The 22,575-nt window shown below is 42.3% G+C and overlaps 1 protein-coding gene across 3 annotated transcripts in view; it reads right to left on the bottom strand.

Moving 5' to 3' along the window:
- The window catches only part of LOC139386940 (tenascin-R-like), a 118,670-nt gene that overhangs the window by 46,137 nt on the left and 49,958 nt on the right, over nt 1-22,575 (bottom strand). For all 3 annotated transcript variants that reach the window (XM_071132838.1, XM_071132840.1, XM_071132841.1), the window contains exons 2-3: nt 7,818-8,425; nt 3,007-3,483 (exon numbers count right to left, since the gene is read on the bottom strand). In XM_071132838.1, coding sequence (XP_070988939.1) covers nt 3,007-3,483; nt 7,818-8,367 — 1,027 coding nt within the window. In that variant the 5' untranslated portion in view covers nt 8,368-8,425. The remainder of the gene's footprint in view (nt 1-3,006; nt 3,484-7,817; nt 8,426-22,575) is intronic.

Below are 22,575 nucleotides of genomic sequence, written 5' to 3'. Positions count from 1 at the left end.
TGATGTGTTCTCTCTGGCTGAAAATGTCTGTCAGTCAGTGAACAACTCTGTTAACAAGAGGAGGTGACAGGATTGACAGGCTCACATGCAACCACCTGACTACTAGTGAGAGCTCCTGTACAGTATTTCTCTGGCACAAACTGCAAAACCATTTGCATTAGGAACAGTTGAAGTCGGAAGTTTACATACACCTTAGCCAAATACATTTAAACTCAGTTCTTAACAATTCCTGACATTTAATCCTAATAAAAATTCCATGTCTTAGGTCAGTTAGGATCACCACTTTATTTTAAGAATGAGACATTTCAGAATAATAGTAGAGAGAATGATTTATTTCAGCTTTTATTTCTTTCATCACATTCCCAGTGGGTTAGAAGTTTACATACACTCAATCAGTATTTGGTAGGATTGCCTTTGAATTGTTTAACTTGAGTCAAACGTTTCAGTTACCCTTCCACAAGCTTCCCACAATAAGTTGGGTGAATTTTGGCCCATTCCTCCTGACAGAGCTGGTATAACTGAGTCGGATTTGTAGGCCTCCTTGTTCGCACATGCTTTTTCAGTTCATCTCACACATTTTCTATATGATTGAGGTCAGGGCTTGTGATGGCCACTCCAATACCTTGACTTTGTTGTCCTTAAGCCATTTTGCCACAACTTTGGAAGTATGCTTAGGGTCATTGTCCATTTGAAAGACCCATTTGTGACCAATCTTTAACTTCCTGACTGATGTCTTGAAATGTAGCTTCAATATATCCCCATCATTTTCCTACCTAATGATACCATCTATTTTGTGAAGTGCACCAGTCCCTCCTGCAGCAAAGCACCCCGACATCATGATGTTGACACCCCCGTGCTTCACGGTTGGGATGATGTTCTTCGGCTTGCAAGCCTCCCCCTTTTTCCTACAAAGATAACAATGGTCATTATGGCCAAACAGTTCTATTTTTGTTTCATTAGACCAGAGGAAATTTCTACAAAAAGTTGGATCTTTGTCCCCATGTGCAGTTGCAAACCATAGTCTGGCTTTTTTATGGTGGTTTTGGAGCAGTGGCTTCTTCCTTGCTGAGCGGCCTTTCAGGTTATGTCGATATAGGACTCGTTTTACTGTGGATATACTTTGTACCTGTTTCCTCCAGCATCTTCACAAGGTCCTTTACTGTTGTTTTCGGATTGATTTCCACTTTTTGCACCAAAGTATGTTCATCTCTAGGAGACAGAACGCGTCTCCTTCCTGAGCGGTATGACGGCTGCGTGGTCCCATGGTGTTTGTACTTGCGTACTATTGTTTGTACAGATGAACGTGGTACCTTCAGGTGTTTGGAAATGGCTCCCAAGAATGAACCAGACTTGTGGAGGTCTATAATTTTTGTTCTGAGGTCTTGGCTGATTTCTTTTGATTTTCCTATGATGTCAAGCAAAGAGGCACTAGTTTGAAGGTAGGCCTTGAAATACATCCACAGGTACACATCCAATTGACTCAAATTATGTAAATTAGCCAGAAGCTTCTAAAGCCATGACATAATTTTCTGGAATTTTCCAAGCTGTTTGAAGGCACAGTCAATTTAGTGTATGTAAACTTCTGACCCACTGGATTTGTGATACAGTGAATTATTAGTTAAATAATCTGTCTGTAAACAATTGTTTGAAAAATTACTTTTCACGCACAAAGTAGATGTCCTGACCGACTTGCCAAAACTATAGTTTGTTAACAAGAAATTTGTGGAGTGGCTGAACCACTTAGGTTGGAGTCATTAAACCTTGTTTATGTAAACTTTCGACTTCAACAGTACATTTGTTTTGGGGGGTTAAAAACAACTGTGAAAACCTTTTAGTCATGCATAACCATTTTCCAATGTGAGACATTTTAGCAAAGTGGTGGAGTCATAATGACTAGAATTTTGAATGATAGTGATGTTAAGGCAATTAGCATTCTATGATAGGTAAACTCATCATGTGAATGCAGCTGCTTTGTTTTTACATTTTCACATCGCCAAATGCCTAATTTAAATTCCATAGTCTCATTATTTTCATAGTAAGAGAAAATGGGGCTACAAAACCATATCCGGATTTTTCTACTTTGATAATATGAAACACTTACAATGCAGGCCAACCTATGAGTCGTGAATAAGCGCTGGTAATTGAATGGCCTCTTTTTGCATTCCGCAACCTCTCCCACACGCGCCTCTGCTATTTTATCTCTAATTGCAAAGAAATAAGCAATTTTAGCTCCAGCAGGTTCTGCTGAAAATGAGGGAGAGTATAGGTAGTATGGGCTCTTTTTCGTTTCACTTGTGAGATGACAGATGTCTATAGCAAAAGGAGGAATCAGTACTGGCACACCGGGATATGGGGAAGGTTGGGAGAAACTGCGTTACGCCAGTGTGAATCAGCAGCCTTTTCCTGAGAATTAGCTGTGAATCCAGGCTAGTGTGATTCAGATATTGCCTCAGCTTCAGTTAATGTGACTTTTGACAAATGAATGCTGTTACACAGCAAGCCATCACCAATTTTATAGCTACTATTTGAAACACAGAGGGGCTGCAAGAGGTGTTTGACTACTGTTTTGTAGGGCAAGATCTGTCGATTCAGCTGCTATTGCATGGAGAATATTGCTATTATCTGTAAAAACATAATTCTTGGAAATATTTGGCAGATACGCAGGCTTAGATATCCCCAAAGAACCAAATGCAGACTGAGACAACTTCTTACCATAACCTCTGTGAATATTCGACCTGTCACCAAATTAATATAGATGATTCAGAGTTCGTTTTGATATTTCAACATGCGTGTCCTGATCGTGTCTGGTGTGGATAGACAAAATCAACATGCAAGCGGACTCACGCGTGTGCCCGTTCTAGTCAGCATATTAGGCTAATGCTTGTCTCATATAACCAAATATCCACCCATATATCCAACCTACGAAACAACAATGGCAAAAAGTATAAAGGTAAATAATCCTCTCAGAGGAGCTACTGTGTTTTCCTGTTGTTCCCTTTCTCTCACCTAAAGAGCAGTCGTCTCCAGCGAAGCCCTCTTGGCAGGCACAGAAGCCCTCCTTACAGATGCCCTTCTGACTACAGTTGTTGGCGCAGTAGGCCAGAGAGCAGTCTTCTCCCACATATCCCGGGCGACACTGGCAGGTCCCATTGGTGCACAGGCCCTGGTCAGAGCAGTCATTGAGGCAGCGACCAAGCGTACAGTCCTCTCCAGTGAAATTCTCCTCACATATACACTCCCCGTCCATGCACAGCCCTCGACCGGAGCAGTCCGCAGGGCAGCGGGGCTCCGAGCAGTTGTCCCCTCCGAAGTCGCGGTCACAGACACACTCGCCCTCCATACACTCTCCCTGTCCAGAGCAGTCGTCTGGGCAGCGTGGCTCAGAGCAGTTCTTGCCCGTCCAGCCGTACTCACACACACAGCCACACAGTTCCATGTTGAAGCTGCCGTGGCCACTGCACTGGGGGATGAAGTCCAAGCGACCTAGAGGAAGAAAGAAAGAATCAAAATCACATCACTAAATATACTGTATTGTTTACTAATGCTAACATCGTCTGTTGTAACAGTGTACATTTTGAAAAACTTTAACAGTGTAACAGTGTAAAATAAACCTATGAACCTTCGAAACGCTGTATAACTTTGTTCTCAAGCTGTGTTCACACCCATTGTATGTAGTGATCATAATATAGTGGCTATATCTAGAAAAGCCAGTGTTTCAAAGGCTGTGCCTAAAATAGTGTATAAGATTTTCAGACAAAGTCCTGAGGACTTTCGGTGATGTTTCTATAAGGTCCCTTAATGGTTTTGGTGCGACGTCATCCCATTGACGTTCTTAAACATTCTAAGAACGTTGCTTGATGGTCCCAAGGGATTGTTCCCTGGGGGACCTTTGTCTAGTTCCCTGTCAGGACCATGTCAGGACCTTATTAGGACGTTCTCAAGACTTTCATTTTACTAGTCTTTCAGATGTCACGTGATGGTCCCACGTGATGGTGCGAAGGGAACATTCTCTGGGGGACCTTTTTATAGTTCCCTGTTTGTCCCGGGGACCTTTTTAGGACATTTATTTGGACGATGTGTGATGGTCCCTTGAACATTCTTGCTGTTTTGTCAGTTCCCGGTTGTCCCGGGGACATCCCCCAAGATGTTTTTACGATGTTCTTTGGACTTTGTGTCATGGTCCCCCGAAGGTCTCCTGAGCATTCTTGGCACATTGTGTCATGGTCCCCTGGAGGATTTTGTCACCTGATGGTCCCAGGTGTCCCAAACCATAATGGTATGTGGGTTTTAAGGTAAGTGGTACACTCTTTTATCAACAACAACATTTGATATAATCACTTGATACTGCCTTTTCAATATGCCCCAACCTGGAAAATATCTTTCTAACCACCAGGTGATGTCCCTGGGACAAAATGGGATCTAGACAAAAACATCCAGGGAACCATGACACAACGTCCTAAGAATGTTCAGGGGACCACGGCACAGCATCCTATGAAAATCCCAGGGCCAATAAGGAACGAGACAAAAACTTCAGGGGACCATGGCAACGTTCTGACAACTTTAGGTGACCATTTTGTGACGTCCCAGGAACGTGCTAATGACTCATTACTGTTTGCAGGGTGACTGTTAACTGTTAAGACCCCTGGATAGATAAGGAATTCAAAAACTGTTTTGTTGAGAAAAATGAGGCAAAGGGAGTGGAAAATACGCCAGGCTGCACATCTGATTAGCAGACATATTGTACATGTAGAAATGATGTGACTGAACTGACATACCACCAGGGGTGTTTTCACAGTCATCAAGTCCAAAACAAATTTAAGGCAACACACAGAATTTCATAGAGTCGTGGTTACATGGAACTCCCATTTCAAATTACACAAGCAAACAGCCGGATTTGCAAACTTTTCTTTTTAAACAACACTTCACGGCAGGACGCCCCTCCGCTATCTGACCTAAATAACTTGTATGTATAGCCTATGTCAATTGATATGTATGTAAAGTACCAGTTAAAAGTTTGGACACACCTACTCATTCAAAGGTTTTTCTTTATTTTAGCTATTTTCTACATTGTATAATAATTGTGATGACATTATAACTATGAAATAACATATATGGAATCATATAGTAACCAAAAAAGTGTTAAACAATGTTATATGTGATATTCTTCAAAGTAGCCACCATTTGCCTTAATGACAGCTTTGCACACTCTTGGAATTCCCTCAACCAGCTTCACCTGGAATGCTTTTCCAACAGTCTTGAAGGAGTTCCCACATAAGCTGAGTACTTGTTGGCTGCTTTTCCTTCACTCTATGGTCCAACTCATCCCAAACCATATCAATTGGGTTGAGGTTGGGTGATTGTGGAGGCCAGGTCATCTGATGCAGCACTCCATCACTCTCCTAGCTAAAATAGCCCTTACACAGCCTGGAGGTGTATTTTGGATTGTTGTCCTGTTGAAAATCAAATTCCCACTAAGAGCAAACCAGATGGGAAGGTGTATCTCTGCAGATTGCTGGGGTTGCCATGCTGGTTAAGTGTGCCTTGAATTCTAAATAAATCACAGACAGTGTCAGAAGCAAAGCACCCCCACACCATCACACGTCCTCCTCCATCTTTCAAGGTGAGAATCACACATGTGGAGATCATCCGTTAACCTACTCTGCGTCTCACAAAGACACAGCGGTTAGAACCAAAAATCTCACATTTGGACTCGTCAGACCAAGGGCAGATTTCAACCGGTCTAATGTCCATTGATCGTGTTTCTTGGCCCAAGCAATTCTCTTATTATTATTGGTGTCCTTTAGTAGTGATTTCTTTGCAGCAATTCGACCATGAAGGCCTGATTCACACAGTCTCCTCTGAAGAGTTGACTATTCTGTTACTTGATGTGTCTGTTACTTGAACTCTGTGAAGCATTTATTTGGGCTGCAATCTGAGGTGCAGTTAACTCTAATGAACTTATCCTCTGCAGCAGAGGTAACACTGGGTCTTCCTTTCCTGTGGCGGTCCTCATGAGAGACAGTTTCATCATAGCACTTGCGACTGCACTTGAAGAAACTTAAAAAGCTCTTGACATTTCACGAATTGCCTGACCTTCATGTCTTAATGTAATGATGGACTGTCGTTTCTCTTTGCATATTTGAGCTATTCTTGCCATAATATGGACTTTTTCCACTTGGTCTTTTTCCAAATAGGACTATCTTCTGTATACCTCCCCTACCTTGTCACAACACAACTGACAGGCTCAAATGCATTAAGAAGGAAAGAAATTCCCCAAATTAACTTTTAACAAGGCACTGTCGTGGCTGAATCAGAATTAGTTAGGTAACATTGATAAATAGGATGTTTAATTTACATAATAATGCTTATGTGAGATATTTGTCATTGGGATGTCTTCTTTTGAATAATACTGTTGGCAGTTTGCAGTTATCCCTTCTCTGCTAGGGCTTAGTCACTTGGGGCCCAGAGAGGGGAGAGGTCAGGCTTGTCTTCATATGTCAATGTATCTGTCAAACCATGTGAAGGGCTCCACAATGTCTGTACACCAGTCACTCCCTACTTTTCCCATTGGGGGGAGGAGTATGGCAGTGTCTGGAACTATTGTATGTCCCCTCTGAGGTTGCCTTTATCTTGATCTAGTACATGACCTAAGAGGCTCACTGTCTTTTCTGATCTTGTCCAGGGGGGGGTGTATTTGAGATGGGAGTATCTAGAATTGACAATTGATATATGCCATTGGATGAGGTAATGGTTTGGTACTATGTTGTACCATGAACGAGATAAGAACTTCTTTTAGGAGACCAAACTGAACGATAATTTATAGCTAATGCTAGCTAGCTATTGGATACTCCTCTTTCAAGTAAAAGGTTCTTTGTGAACTGTTCCTGAGATCTGGGTTTCGTCATGTGAGTTGAGATTGGTGTGTCTTGGCTATAAATGACACTAAGAACTGTTTTGTAAGCACTCTCAGATAATTATTTTATAGACACTGAATTGATCTGAGAGTCAAAAAGGGCTAAGGTGAAACTCATATAATTAAAGATGGACTATAATATAACTCTGACTTGTGTGTGGTTTGCCATCTCAATGTTTAGCAATACAGGAAATCACCACGACAGCACACCTGTTAATTTAAATGCATTCCAGCTGACTACCTCATGCAGCTGGTTGAGAGAATGCTAAGAGTGTGCAAAGCTGTCACCAAGGCAAAGGGTGGCTACTTTAAAGAATCTCAAATCTCAAATATATTTAGACTTTTTTGGTTAGTACATGATTCCATACTGTTTGTGTTATTTCAAAATGTTGATGTCTTCACTGTTATTCTACAATGTAGAAAAATAAAAAATAAAGAAAAACCCTGAAATGAGTAGGTGTCTAAACTTTTGACTGGTACTGTATGTAATAATGAAATTGATATACTGTATATGACTGAATGTAGGCATATGTTATAGGTCTCTCTGTCTTAGTATTTTGTGATTACAGGACCTTTATCATTTCTATACTCTTCTTTTAGATTAATGTAGCTCTGTCCTTGAGCTCTTCTTGTCTATTGATGTTGTCTATTGTGTCATGTTTTATGTGTTGTGTGGACCCCAGGAAAAGTATCCGCTGCTTTTAGAACAGCTAATGAGGATCCAAATAAAATAACAAATCGCAAACCCCCAGGCTTTATATCCTTGTGCTATCTACTTGAACCAAGATGCTCAGTAACTGAATAAATAAAAACCTAACATTCCACATTGGCCTCAAAGTAGCCTATGACCAGGGTACAGTAACTCTAATAACAGTGTCAAGCTGTACTATTATTCCCTACTTACCCATGGCTGAACTCTCCTCACAGCCACAGTTGCCAGAGCTGCACTGGACTCTGAGCAGCGACACCTCTCTCTCCAGCATCTCGATGCGGGTGGCCAGCTGCTGCATGCTGTTGGCTGCAGGACAGGCACAGGCCTGTTTGGGGATGTTGATGCGGTGGGTGAAGGTGACCTGGCTGTCTGTGTCCACTGTCTGCTCTGTGAACTCTGTGGGGTCCTCCCCACCCCCACTGGACATTGCTCCCCTGGAGGCCTGACTGGGTGGAGCCGCTGCTGATTCAAGATCCACAGAGCACAGAGACTCCAGGGGAACATTGATGTTGTACACATGGTTGAAGACCATGGGCTGCTCCTTGACTGTCTGGTTGTTAAGTGGGCTGGTGGGGCCACCTGGAGGGGCCTGTCGTCTGACCCTGGTGGTCCGGACCAGCTTCTGCTCCTCACCGGATAGGGATGGAGCAGGCTGGGACCCCAGAAGGAGTAAAGCCAGAGCCAGGCCCAGCAGCCAGCCACGTGCAGGGGCCATGGTGAAACACCACGGCGTTAGAACCATGGGCCTAGCTAGGGCTCTCCTGACACCACAGTAACTTCCGGCAGACTTCTGATAGGATCTATAGAGGAGAGAGAGAAATGGAAAGGAGTATTTGATCTATTGTGAAAGAATAATTGCCTTGGAAAATAACTGGATGCTTATGGGATGTTTTTCGGATCCTTAAATATACGTATTTCTGCACACAACACCAAATATTTGTTCTTTCTCACAGGGGAGGGATGTTGAAATATTGAGCACATAGAACATGTTGATATGGATTCAATAGAGCCTGGCTTTAGTGATTTTTCTTTCCACTGTAATCCTCTCTCTTCAGCAACTGGGCTTGAGGACAGGAACAAACTACAGAATGAATCACATTGAGGGACTGATTCCTGTCTAGAAAAGCCTATGGTCAGAAAGTGATTATCTGCGATTACATTTTTCCATCTCTGTTAGACTAGATGGAGGGATTTTATCAAAGCTCAATCAGCAGAATAAAAATGTGAGACGTACACTATACGACACACACTTAGTATCAGTTCATGGAGAAAAAATGACTTTGTACAAGGACACAAATCAGGACAGTATGTAAGGTTATGTCTCAAAGATGTATCTGTAGGAGGTCAAACACAGCATGCCAAGAAGCCTACATAGGCTGAATACATGCAGCCTTTTCAAAAGTTTGTATCTGAAACTGTAACGACTTCTGCCCGAAGTCCTGTCGTCTCCTCCCTTTGCCCGGTCTCCCTACGGCCCTGTTTACACACGTCTTCCGGCACTACGGGGTGCCCTACGGGGTGCCTGAGGATATAGTGTCTGATCGGGGTCCCCAATTTACGTCAAGGGTCTGGAAGGCGTTCATGGAACGTCTTGGGGTCTCGGTCAGCCTTACCTCAGGTTTTCACCCCGAGAGTAACAGGCAGGTAGAGAGAGTTAAGCTTGACTTCCCTGCCACCTACATACACGATGTGACAGATACTGAAAATTGTCTTGTTATTTTTTGTTGTTGACGAATGCCCCGTTGTGAAGTGAAAGGGAAGTCAACCTTTCATGTTATTTCCTTGTTATGTATCACAAATCAGGGCAATTCCCCTTGACTACATCTTTGAAACCAACCACAGGTATGATCTTTGGTTCTTTGTCTTTACTACAAATCTTTGAAGGTTACTTATGACCACGCTACAACCTCAAGGTGAGAGCACACAACAGATGTGGTGCATGTGTGCTGATGCTGAACTGAAATAGTCATTATACAACTAAAGAGCTGTGTAAGTCATCCAGGGATTGGGAGATCCTGCATGTTCAAATATGCTGTGTGACGTACTGTAACATAACAGGCTTGCCTGCTATACCTTTATATATACGGCTTTGGCCTTGGGAACGGGTACATTGTTAAACCTCCCCCCACCTGTAGAGAATGGGGAAATGTTCCTCTCCTCATGCGAAAAGATCCCGTTTGACACGACGCAAGCCATTTAACCAGCAAATCCACCAAATAAATGAGAACCAGAAAGATGAGAAATAAATCAAATGGACAAACCCAACTGGAACATTATTTTCACACTCATTAAGTAGTGCAGGGTCCCTTTGATTAAAGTGAAAACGTGGTACATGCAGTCCTAAAGTCAAAATGACATATTCAATTAATGGCCCGGAATGGCTCTCTGACTCACTCTCAACCACACACACAGGGACTTGTATAATAGGCCTGCTCCTCTATGCCACAGCAACGGAGATACACCAACATGCCCCCATTGCCCTGCGCTCCAGCTCAGGAATCAGGGGCATTGAGACTATGGGCTGCATTTGTTGAAGTTGGATAGAGATTCGATATTCATAGGACGTTTTCCTCTGGCTTTTAGGTTTCTGCAATTGCAATGGGGCCACAGTGTTTGGAGACAGATGTGTTTTATCAAGGCCTGTTGTCGGGCCTCAATTAGGACGCCTCTCAATTAGAAGCGACAAAGAGGAGGATGAGGATCAAAGGCTCGGGGGCAACAGCAACGACTATTTCAATTTATTGTTCAAGGGCAAGGTGTTTTAACACACATTTCTGCCCTGGATGCACTTATTGGTCATCCTCCTGACTTGACTGTAATGAGAACTGACGGCGTAGAGGCTCACAATCCGTCCTTTGGGCCGCCTACCGCTGAATGGGTGGAAGTGAGGAGGCATTATGGGAGCTGGGAGCACGTTGACAAGTCATGAAATTAGTTTGGGGCTACTATGGCACATTGCCATTTTAAGCTATACCCTGTAATGACTAGTAGTATAAAAATGAGTAGTGTACCTGCTAAGGCAGATGACCAGTGAACAATAGTGTCAGTTTTATTGAAACTGGTCATTTTCTTGGGAAATTGAATGTGAATTGGTTCTCCCGGGCCGACCCCCTGCTAGCTGGCATGATCAAAAACTCACTGAGGCATAAAGCAATTCTGTTCAAAGTTGATGATCACGAACCCTAGAAAACTGGCTGTTTCAATATAAAACATTTACGAATTGTACTTTACATATACACATTTGGGTATACCCCTCTGACAAAACCCTCTGACAGGACACTCAGTAAGCATCTGCAGCTTTGGGATGCCAATGACAAGCAATAAGTGTCTATTTCTGAACATGATGTGGGCAGGCAGATAATTCACAAAGAAAGCCATTTCAATTTCATTGTACACCCAAAAGCAAAAAACCTTGGGTAAAACCTTGGATTTTGTTCTTCGCCATATACATTCCCCCTTAACTTCTGTTCTTTCAGAGACTATAGTCATAAAGCTAAATATCCCTTCCATCCAAAGCCTTCTTTTTATGGCGCAGGCTGGAGATGATACAAGAGAAGATATGAAAAATGCTCCAATTATGCACAGAATCAGGTTTTGTCTTAATGATGTAGAGAGAGGTTTAAAAAGATGACTTTTCTCATAAAGTTGCAGTGAATACAGTGAAGAGGGATGACTAGAGAGAGTCTATACAGTAGAGGACTCCTCACCACTCCTCACCACATATCGTAGAGGAACACAAGCTGAGTATCATCACAGGCATTAATGAAAACACAAATGTTGTCACACATTTTAAGCAGCCATTCCAATAACAAATATACTGAGTCTCCCTTTATATCAACAGCATTTGCTTTCACCTTGGTATTAACATAACATTACCATCAAGCCGAACCATGCAATAACTCCTGTCTGTTGACGGCCAATAGCACTTTTCACCTTAATTCTCACTGAGAACAGATAGTAGACTGGCTGGCTTGATTGAAATGTCAGGACAAGGAGCATGTATGATAAAAGCTCATGTGGAATAGCATGTCTGGACATTTGCAAATTGAGAATTCCGTTATTTGTTGTCGTACCTGTGTAACAGTGTATTAACAGTGAAATTTCACATGTAGCGCCATTGTTTTCATAAGTGTTCATATAGGATGAATGTTTATGATGCAAATGGAAACCTACATCAGTGTCTGTTCAACAGTAAATATAATCAAAACCCTGAGCTGTTCTTGTGTTTTTTGTGAAATTGGCCTATTACTCTGACTCTTGAGTGTATTTACTGTCTAATGAGCTCATCAATGAGGGTCATACAGCAGGATAAAAAGACAGTGTAGGTTTAAGATGCTGAAAGCTACACAGTGTTACTGCTAGAGTAGGTCAAAAAATACATTAACCTTTCCCTAACATAACGCACAATCCTATTTTTCTGCTAAGCATTCAATCTGTAGATGCCCTACTCATGCTCTATTAAGGAGATAGCGGAGATGTTGCAGTAGCATACTTTCAGTGTGTAATGATGAGTGACCTTCTGAATGACCTGCAGTAAGGTTTTATATTAGACAAAAAGGCACAAAGATGGATTGCTCTCAAATTCAGGCACAGCACACTTCAAGCCTTCAGGTTTTAAGGAATACAAAGGCTGGGATACAGCACAACGCCAGGACAAGGTCATTGTTAGAAATAAATAATGTTACAAGGCTACCTCTAATCAACATCAAAGAAAGGCAAATCATTCCTTGAGGAGTTAATATTTCATCTGACATCTATTGGGAATAGAAGTTTTTGTAAAAATGTTCTATTCAACACTTTGCTCTCCTTTCGATCTGCTTTCATTTCTCATTCAGCTGACATTACCCTGAGTGGTTCTTAAAGAGGGGTTACACAAGCTATTACACCACCTGCTGCATTATATATGAGAGCACCATTGATGTTCCTAACCTCCCATGTGCCATGCTAGATCACAGTGTCTCCCGGCGCCCTCGGGGAAGAGCATTCTTGTTGTAACTCTGAGGCGACGCTCTGCATATCTTTATAAACTCAGCTTATCTGGAAAAGAGGCCTAAAGCCTTTTAGCATCTCCTCTATTCTCCTCCCTACTCCTCCCTTCTCTCCCCTACTCCTCACTTCTCCTCCCTACTCCTCACTTCTCCTCCCTACTCCTCACTTCTCCCTTCTCTTCTCTATTCCTCCCAGTACTGAACATTGTGTTTATATACTGTAGGTCCCGTAGAGGACTTTCTCTCTACAAAGACAAGTGAGCCTTGGGGGACTAGTGACTACCTGGATCCGTCAGTAGGTCAAACTTCCTGTTAAACATACTGTACTAGGGCTTTCCAGAATAATCTACAGTATACTAACTGTCAGAGTCACTTAATACCCAATGTCCTGTGTCATAATGGAAAACATAGGGGGGGCAGAGCACCAGAGGGATGCTGCGATTCTGCTGCTCCCTATTCTCATAGCGTCTGTTTAACTCCATCTTTCTCTTGAAATCTCTCTAGCTGTCCTCCTTTATTTCACACAGTATATCGGTCCAGACCTGAACTGCTGAATAAAGAGGTGTCTGTGTGTACGGTTCTGAATCACTGATGGAGCTGGGTGAGCTGGGTTGCTACAGAGCTCGGGCAGGCTCTAGCTAGCCGCACCACAGAGAGGCCCAGACAGGCTCAGCCAGGCCCTGGGAAGTGAATTGGTAACCCCTATTTGTACAGGTTAATGTGCAAACATCCCGACATGCACACTGTACCAGTAGCCAGCCTCCACAGGCGCTCTGCCCCTCTCTACCTTGTAAATCTCTGTATTGCAACATTCCGATTCAATTATCATTACTCCAGTAGCACTTGGCAAATTGCCTTGTCTTTCAGGATCATTGGCCACTGCTCATTTTCAGTACCTGCGACCTAAAAGGTTTGAAGATCTCCATTACTCCTCAGTCCTTAGGCCTTTTTCACATAAGGACGCGTGCCATTACTACCTGATCACATTGTTTAAAAAATAAATACAGCTTAACAAAGTAATATTTGGAGAAGTTTCTTCTCTGCAAATTACAAGGGAAATGCAATATTTCTGAATAAAATAAGTACCCCGTCAGTCCTCAGTAGCCTCAATAGTGCAGAGTGAGCAAGAAGTCACATTTTGGCTTATATTGCAATGAAAGAAACATGCCATCTGCTAAGAATGTTACCTAGTGCTTTGATAAAAGGTAGACAAGATACAGATCAAGAACATAATTCTGAGCTGCTATCATTGTTCCTATCTGTCAGAGGAGAGGCTGTGGGACCAGCTGCTGCAGCAGATACAGAGGGCTCAGGGGGTACAACATGAATAATGACCAACCAAATGGTTCCCTGTTTAATGGAGGGACAGTAAAGCATAACACAGCCTGGATCCCAAATGGCACCCTACTTAGTGCAGGGCTCATAGTATATAGGGAATATGGTGCCATTTGGGACTCAGGCACAGTCCATTTAAATGCTGCTGAAGACTCACTTTGTTCATGCCGCTATGATTCAGGAGAATTTAATTTCATATTTGTCCCACCAGGTCAGAGGCTGCAGGCATGCTGGGCACCATGGTGACGGTCTGCTTTTAAAGGAACTACTTCTCTTGTGATCTATTGTTTCAGACCATATATTTAAAATATGTCAAAATATATGTTTCAGTATTGTTTTCCATTCGTGCAAATGTTGTTGTGAGGAACATTTGTTCTGTCCAAGTTTAAAATAACACAATAACACAATAACACAAAATATTGAATGTGTGATCCACAAGGTGTCTTTCGAGAGGATGCATGTTCTTTATTAACTCGAGGACTGAGTTCTGTCCCTTGGGTCCTGCAGCAGTATTGCTGTCATTAAAGCATTTGGGAATCCCTATAAGCCAACGACTGCTAATGATTCAGACCCAACTTCATTCCAATGAACCCATGTTTTTGTATCTGCTTTTTCTTTCCTAACCTGACAGTGAATCCCACTTATGCAAAGCATCAAATAATCTGTCAGTGCTGTGGCTTCTTCTTCCCTCTTAGGATACAGCACTGTTCTGTTCCAACCCAACCAGCCTTTTGAAACAGTCTTGTCTCCGTCACCCTCTCTCGTAAGTCATTTTCTCCTTTCATCTCCCTCTTTCAGAGGAGACTGTTTTTTGTGGGCCAGAACTGACAGTTATTGTTCTGCCTTTCTTGAAAGTATAAGAAATGTCTTCTCTCTGCCTTTGTGCAACGAGAAAGAGTCAGAGATGAAGGCAGGATGAAATGACGGAGCAACATAACACAAGAACATAATACCACAAGGTGTCAGAGAAATGATGAAATAACTACCGGAATCAAGACGGGATAGATGTGTTTTCTTGTTTGTGCCTGTTTGAGTTAGATGCCAAACCAGAGGAAGACATCAATCCTTTTACATGGTTAGGATTGAATTCAATCATAAACAAATAAAGGTTTCAGTGATACAGTGATTTTGTTTGGACGGTGCAACATGGAATTTTGAGGGTCTAAGGATGATATCAAAGTACAAGCCTCCAGTATGCATCTTCCACTACTGTTTATGCCTCTTATCTTCCACTCTGGTAAATGGAAATCTGTCCGTGAGAGGTTTTCAGCATCACCTTGTAAAGATCAACTGAAGATAAGTTACCTGTCAACTCAGATAGGTGGAGAAAATAACACGCTGCAAGGAGAAGAGAAAATAGGATGTGTAAATATGCTCAGAGACAAGTTGAACATTGAGTTGACTTTCATAAATATCAAACACTTCAACACAAGAATGTTAACAACAAAATAATGGACATTGCTAGCATTGGCTGACTCATAAAGCTTTGTTTCATCCTGACTTTCACCTAGTAAGATTTGACTGGTTATGATTAATAAGATATTTTAATATACCTATAGAAGTTTGGAAACAGGCCTTTTGAAGCCGTGTAGAAAGTTGAAAGTGTAGAAAGTGAAACCAATCCATTCCCAATCATCCATTATTGATCAAGCCAGGGTTATGTTGGGGTATATTGGGTTAGATTGATAATGAAAGATTGATCATGAATCACCACTATCTGTACCAGGGGCATGAAATCCTTCCCGAAATATCTCCAGGTCTAACTAATTAACAGGCAGCTGTTAGACCACCAGGTCTACCTTATCCTGGGATGACAACCCATCAGCCTAAGGGGCTGTGTGTGTGTGTGTGTGTGTGTGTGTGTGTGTGTGTGTTACTGTCACCACCGTACGTAGTCATGCCTGAAGCCTTCACTATGATGGGGCCACTAATCCCCATTGGTTAGAAATCAGAGATCAAAGGCTTCCAGTGGCTGGTACTTCACCTCCATCTCATCTTTGCTGCTCCACCACAATAACAACAGTTCCTCTAAGTATTTCAGTAAGACATTAAAGATGCAATATCCCAGAGGGATCTAGACTAGAGTCTCTGATCCCACTATCGCCCGCCACACATAAAAAAATCCTCATCTACTGTTGTGTGGAAAGAATACATGAATCTCCACAGTACGATATTACCGACTCACTGCTAAGCCCTGGCTGTATCTTTGTGATCACGAGTTTAAAAAATGAAGTGTTGCCAAGTCAGTCAGACAATTACTCTTGGTCTCTTGAGCCCCACAATGCTCTGCAGCATGCACCAAGGGATAACTCACTTTTTCAACCAGTTGAGGAAATTGGAGGTTTAATTGAAGATTATAGAAAACTGGTCAACAAAAGCTCAAAATGTGTATACTAGTACAGTATCTTTATAACAAACCAGTACTCTTTCACTTTAATCCCATTTCTGTATACCTGAGGGATGCACTTAAAAAGCAATACATGTCAACACAATATGAATGCTGAAGTCCAAACCATGAATACTTAATAATAAAGCATATCTTTATGGTTGATGTTGTCTTAACTTGAGCGTAAGCAGTGGTCCTCTTGTGCCAATGTCTAATCCTGCACCTATCAACACACAGAGAGAGGTGTTAAAGGCGAACACACACACCCTGGCCATGAGCTCTCTGTCAGTCGGGGTAAAGAACAAACACACCACACCAACACTCTGCTGCAGGGATACACAAAGTAGCGAGCAGGATGCTTGTCTCAACATGAAAAGAGAAACCATCCTCATTTGCTTTCCTCGCCTTGTCTCTTCCTCAGGGCCTTTGCTTACCTACTGGGAGATAAAGTGACAGCCTTTGCAAGTTGTGTTGTCAGCTGTAAGGAATTGCAAATGCACTTTTTTTTTTCATTTTCCCTCCCTCTTCGACAGCTGTGCCGTTTTATTAAATACACTGAGGATGGCTGCAGGGTTAGATCTTAACATGCCATGGTGCTGATGATACCTATCTCAGTGTTCCTAAGAGAAAAGAGATTACAAGTCCCATGGCTACATTGGGAATCCCTCCACGTTGTACTATTGTACCACAAACACACACATCGGCACGTACACGTACACACACACACACACACACACACACACACACACACACACACACACACACACACACACACACACACACACACACACACACACACAGAGTTTAATATTTCTCTGCTGTCCCAGTCCCATAGGAGAACAGTATCAAACATGCACCCTGGCACATGAGCGCACACACACAGGCATGCACTCACACACACGCACACACACAGACACTGTTTAGTATTTCTCTGCTGTCTCAGTCCTGGAGGAGGAGAACGATACAGATAATCCTGTTTCAGGTAATTCAGTTTTATGTGGTTGTGAGAGAAAGCGATTTTAAATCATTCAAAATGCTTCCTTGCCTTATTGAGCTTGTCAGAGCCTCTCCTGGCTGTCCTGCAGTGTATCAAACCATAAGACATACTGTACTAAAACTGTACAATATTGAGATGGTTGTTGTAAGACAAATTCTCTCAATGGCCTACATGGTCAAAGTAAAGGTAGCTAGATAAATAAATAATAGGCTTTCCGTGGTGTATTATCTGTGGAATGCATTATGGCTTTACTATGGCAATATTACTTGGACATGCTTGCTTGTACTGTATGGTGATCATATGATAGAAATTGCTATGCGCTACACTATTTTTATAGAACTGTTTTTCAGTATAACAATAATTTCCTCAGCTTGAGTAAGGGTTGCAGGATCTATATTCAACCCAACCTGCCCAATGTTGGGTTCGGTCCTCAGAATATTAGGACCTATTGGTTCCCAATCATTTTGAAAGCTCTGCTACAGTATAATCATAATTTTCACCAAACAGAATCGCATATTATTTCGAATGCAAAATGAATTACACTTCAAACTATTTATAAATGAAACATAACACTGAACACGCATTAAACACTTTAGGTTATTGACTGGAAAGATATTAGACATGATATGATGCTGACATTTTGGGGGGAAATTGTCACGTTGCCAGCGGTACTACCACTGTAAGGAGAAGGAGAGAGCCTCTACAGTACTACTTGTGGCTGGTCTCTCTGTGTGAATCATTGCTGATATCTTGTCATTTGTAATCTTTTTGAGATCCCATTTCCAATTTGTTGATGCAGCAGATGGATTGCCTCACAGTCCTCGTTTATCACCTGCCACAGGAAACCTATTTTCTCCCTTTTCTTTGAAAAATGTGCTTGAAACCATTTTTTTATGTATTTCTAAGCAGTTTTCTCAAACAATATAAAGGAAACCTTTGCTTCCAACATTGTACCCATACATATTCTCGCTCTGAATTCTAGTCCATAACTGGAGTTTGAAAACCTTGACTACAGAACATCAAGTTCAACTTCAATGCAAAACAAAACGAAAAGGAAAAGCCAAACAATGTGAAAACTTCTCACGCTAGTGAAAAAATATATTTTTAGATAATGATAATGCCTCGTGCCTCGTGCCTCAATACACACACATTACTATGTATAATACAGTACACTGAATGTACAACTTACCTGGTGAAGCCGTGGATTGTGTATGTGTGCCGTTCAGAGGGTGAATGGGCAAAACAAAAGATTTAAGTGCCTTTGAACGGGGTAGTAGGTGCCAGGGGTTTGAGTGTATCAAGAACTGCAACACTGCTGGGTTTTTCATGCTCAACTGTTTTCCATGTGTATCAAGAATGGTCCACCACCCAAAGAACATCCGGCCAACGGCAGGCCATTGATCGAAAAGGGATCATTGATGAAAGAGGACTAAGGAGGCTGACACGAATTGTGCAGAGCAACAAATGGGCTACAGTGGGCTGACACGAATGGGGTATGGCAGCCCACGATCTTACAGAGCTGCACTTCTTTCAGCAAAAAACAAGACACTGCGGTTGCAGTGGGCTAGAGAACAAAAACACTGGACACTGGAGAATGGGAAAAACATTGCCTGGTCTGATTAATTCATTTTCCTGCTGTTTCAAACTGATGGGAGGACTAGGGTAAGGAGAAAACCACATGAGTACATGCATCCATCATGCCTCATGTCAACATTACAGGTGGTGGTGTGGGGTGATGGTGAGGGGTGTGTTTTCATGGCACACATTTGGCCCCTTGATGAAAGTGGATCTATGTTAGAATGCCACAGGATATCTAGAACATCATTGTCAATCAGGTGCAACTCTTCATGGCAGGAGGGTATCCATCTGCGAATTGATTTTTTCGGCAGAATAATGCCCCATGTCACAAAGCTAGGATTGTCCAGGAACGTGACAGTGAATTCAGCTTACTGCAGTGTCCTGCCCAGTCACCTGATCTCAATCCAATTGGACATTTGTGGGATGAGATGGAACGAGTTATTCGGAGTAGAGATCCACTACCTGCCAACTTGACAAAACTGTGGGAAGCATTGGAGTCAACATGGGCCAGCATCCCTATGGAACGCTTTCGATTAAATTTAGATTTTCAATTTAAGATACATTTATTTTTTTAGAAATAAAGGATATTTTTGGTTGCCTGGCTACCCAAACTCCTTGCTCAGGCCAAACACTACGCCACGCCACGACGTTAGTTTCTTCTTCGCAATGAGTCTGGATCTGAGCACCTCGCCAACGATTTCTGGAATGCAGACGCATTCTAAATGTTCTGAATGGTCCCAGATACCAATGGGTTGGGACAGAGTCAGAACACACATGGATAAAGCAGCGTTTAGAAAATTTGCCATTGGCATTGCTCCACTGATTGGTTAAAAATTATCAAATCGCTGATTACTTTATTTTGTACCACATCCCTAATTTTGACATCAGCACAAACAACTTTAATGATGGCAGTCTCAGACTGAAGTAGGTAGAGAACATAGAGCAGCGGAAGAATTCAGTGTGAGTCGTTAGGCAATATTTTGGGATGGCTAGAAGGATAATTACAAGCAGAAAGAGCCATTGTTAGCAGTTTAAGACTATCTGAGTATCGAAGCCTTTTGATACCAGCTTTTATTAAAGAAACTACTAACTGGAATAATGAATTCAACACTGGTTGCAAAATCCATAACTCTCGCCAACTTGCTTGCTGAATTAGGAAAACAATAGAAATGATGACAGTGGCAGTGTGCTGTATTATATGCATTACAGCTGGAGAAAAACCAACACGGTTGAGGGTCTACTGAACTGAAGCAAATCATTTTTAGTCCAGCAAGGCTTAATATAGCTCTTTATTTTACAGTCAATCAATCAATCAAATTGATTTATAAAGCCCTTTTTACATCAGCCAATGTAACAAAGTGCTATACAGAAACCCAGCCTAAAACCCCAAACAGCAAGCAATGCAGATGTACTGTAGAAGCACAGTGGCTAGGAAAAACTCTCCAGAAAGGCAGGAACCTCTGAAGAAACCTAGAGAGGAACCAGGCTCTGAGGGGTGACCAGTCCTCTTCTGGCTGTATCAGGTGGAGATTATAACAGTACATGGCCAAGATGTTCAAATATTCATAGATGACCAGCAGGGTCAAATAATAATAATCACAGTGGTTGTAGAGGGTACAACAGGTCAGCACCTCAGGAGTAAATGACAGTTGATCATGATCATGATCATGATCATTCATAGTCAGAGACAGCAGGTGCGGGACAAGGTAGCACATCCGGTGAACAGGTCAGGGTTCCATAGCTGCAGGCAGAACAGTTTAAACTGGAGCAGCAGCAGGTGGAATGGGGTGGACTGGGGACAGCAGGTGGACAGGGGACAGCAAGGATTCATCAGGCCAGGTAGTCCTGAGGCATGGTCCTAAGGCTCAAGTCCTCCAAGAGAAGAGAGAAATAGAGAAAGAGAGAAAGAGAGAGTTAGAGGGAGCATACTTAAGTTCACACAGGACACTGGACAAGACAGTAAAAATACTCCAGATATAACAGACTGATCCTAGCCCCCCGACACATAAACTATTGCAGCATAAATACTGGAGGCTGAGACAGGAGGGGTCTGGAGACACTGTGGCCCTGTCCGACAATAGCCCCGGACAGGGCAAACCAGACAGGATATAACCTCACCCACTTTGTCAAAGCAAAGCCCCCACACCACTAGAGGGATATCTTCAAACCACCAACTTGCTACCCTGAGACAAGGCAGAGCATAGCCCACAAAGATTTCCCCCACAGCACGAACCCGAGGGGAGCGCCAATCCAGACAGGAAAATCACGTCAGTGACTCAACCCACTCAAGTGATGGACCCCTCCTTGGGACGGCATAGAAGAGCATCAGTAAGCCAGTGACTCAGCCCCCGTTATAGGGTTTGAGGCAGAGAATCCCAGTGGAGAGGGTGGAACCGGCCAGGCAGAGACAGCAAGGGCTGACTTGCTTCTCTTGTCGAACCTTTCAATTGTCTATGGAGTTAACTTTTCTGGGTTTAAACATTTGTGCAACTAGTCTATAAGCTTGCTATCACTGCATACAAAAATGCCACATGCATTTTTAATGTTAGGCGAGACCAAGTATGTCTTGTTAGATACTTTTTAGTTATCAGTTTAATATATGTACACTACCGTTCAAAAGTTTAAGGTCACTTAGAAATGTCCTTGTTTTTGAAAGAAAAGCACATTTTTTGTCCATTAAAATAACATCAAATTGATCAGAAATACAGTGTAGACATTGTTAATGTTGTAAATGACTACGTACTGTAGCTGGAAACGTCAACAGTGAAGAGGCGACTCCGGGATGCTGGCCTTCTTGGCAGAGTTCCTTGGTCCAGTGTCTGTGTTCTTTTGCCCATCTTAATATTTTGTTTTTATTGGCCAGTCTGAGATTTGGCCTTTTCTTTGCAACTCTGCCTAGAAGGCCAGCATCCTGGAGTTGCCTCTTCATTGTTGACGTTGAAACTGGTGTTTTGCGGGTACTATTTAATAAATCTGCCAGTTGAGGACTTGTGAGGCGCCTGTTTATCAAACTAGACACTAATGTACTTGTCCTCTTGCTCAATTGTGCACCGGGGCCTCCCACTCCTCTTTCTATTCTGGTTAGAGCCAGTTTGCTCTGTTCTGTGAAGGGAGTAGTACACAGCGTTGTACGAGATCTTTAGTTTCTTGGCAATTTCTCGCATGGAATAGCCTTCATTTCTCAGAACAAGAATAGACTGATGAGTTTCAGAAGAAAGTTACTTGTTTTTGGCCATTCGGAGCCTGTTATCGAACCCACAAATGCTGATGTTCCAGATTCTCAACTATTCTAAAGAAGAACAGTTGTATTGCTTCTTTAATCAGGACAACAGTTTTCAGCTGTGCTAGCATAATTGCAAAAGGGTTTTCTAATGATCAATTAGCCTTTTAAAATGATAAACTTGGATTAACTAACACAACATGACATTGGAACACAGGAGTGAATATGCAGTTTCCAGCTTCAATAGTCATTTACAACGTTAACAATGTCTACACTGTATTTCTGATCAATTTGATAGTATTTTAATGGACAAAAAATGTGCTTTTCTTTCAAAAACAAGGACATTTCTAAATGATCCCAAACTTTTGAATGGTAGTGTAGATATCAGTATATTCCACCAGCGATGAAACAGGATTTTGGAAGGAAACACAATAGTTGCTGAAGGG

This window comes from Oncorhynchus clarkii, chromosome 28 (genome assembly GCF_045791955.1).
Source record: "Oncorhynchus clarkii lewisi isolate Uvic-CL-2024 chromosome 28, UVic_Ocla_1.0, whole genome shotgun sequence".
Classification (NCBI taxonomy): domain Eukaryota; kingdom Metazoa; phylum Chordata; class Actinopteri; order Salmoniformes; family Salmonidae; genus Oncorhynchus; species Oncorhynchus clarkii.
This window is presented reverse-complemented; position numbering and strand designations above follow the sequence as displayed.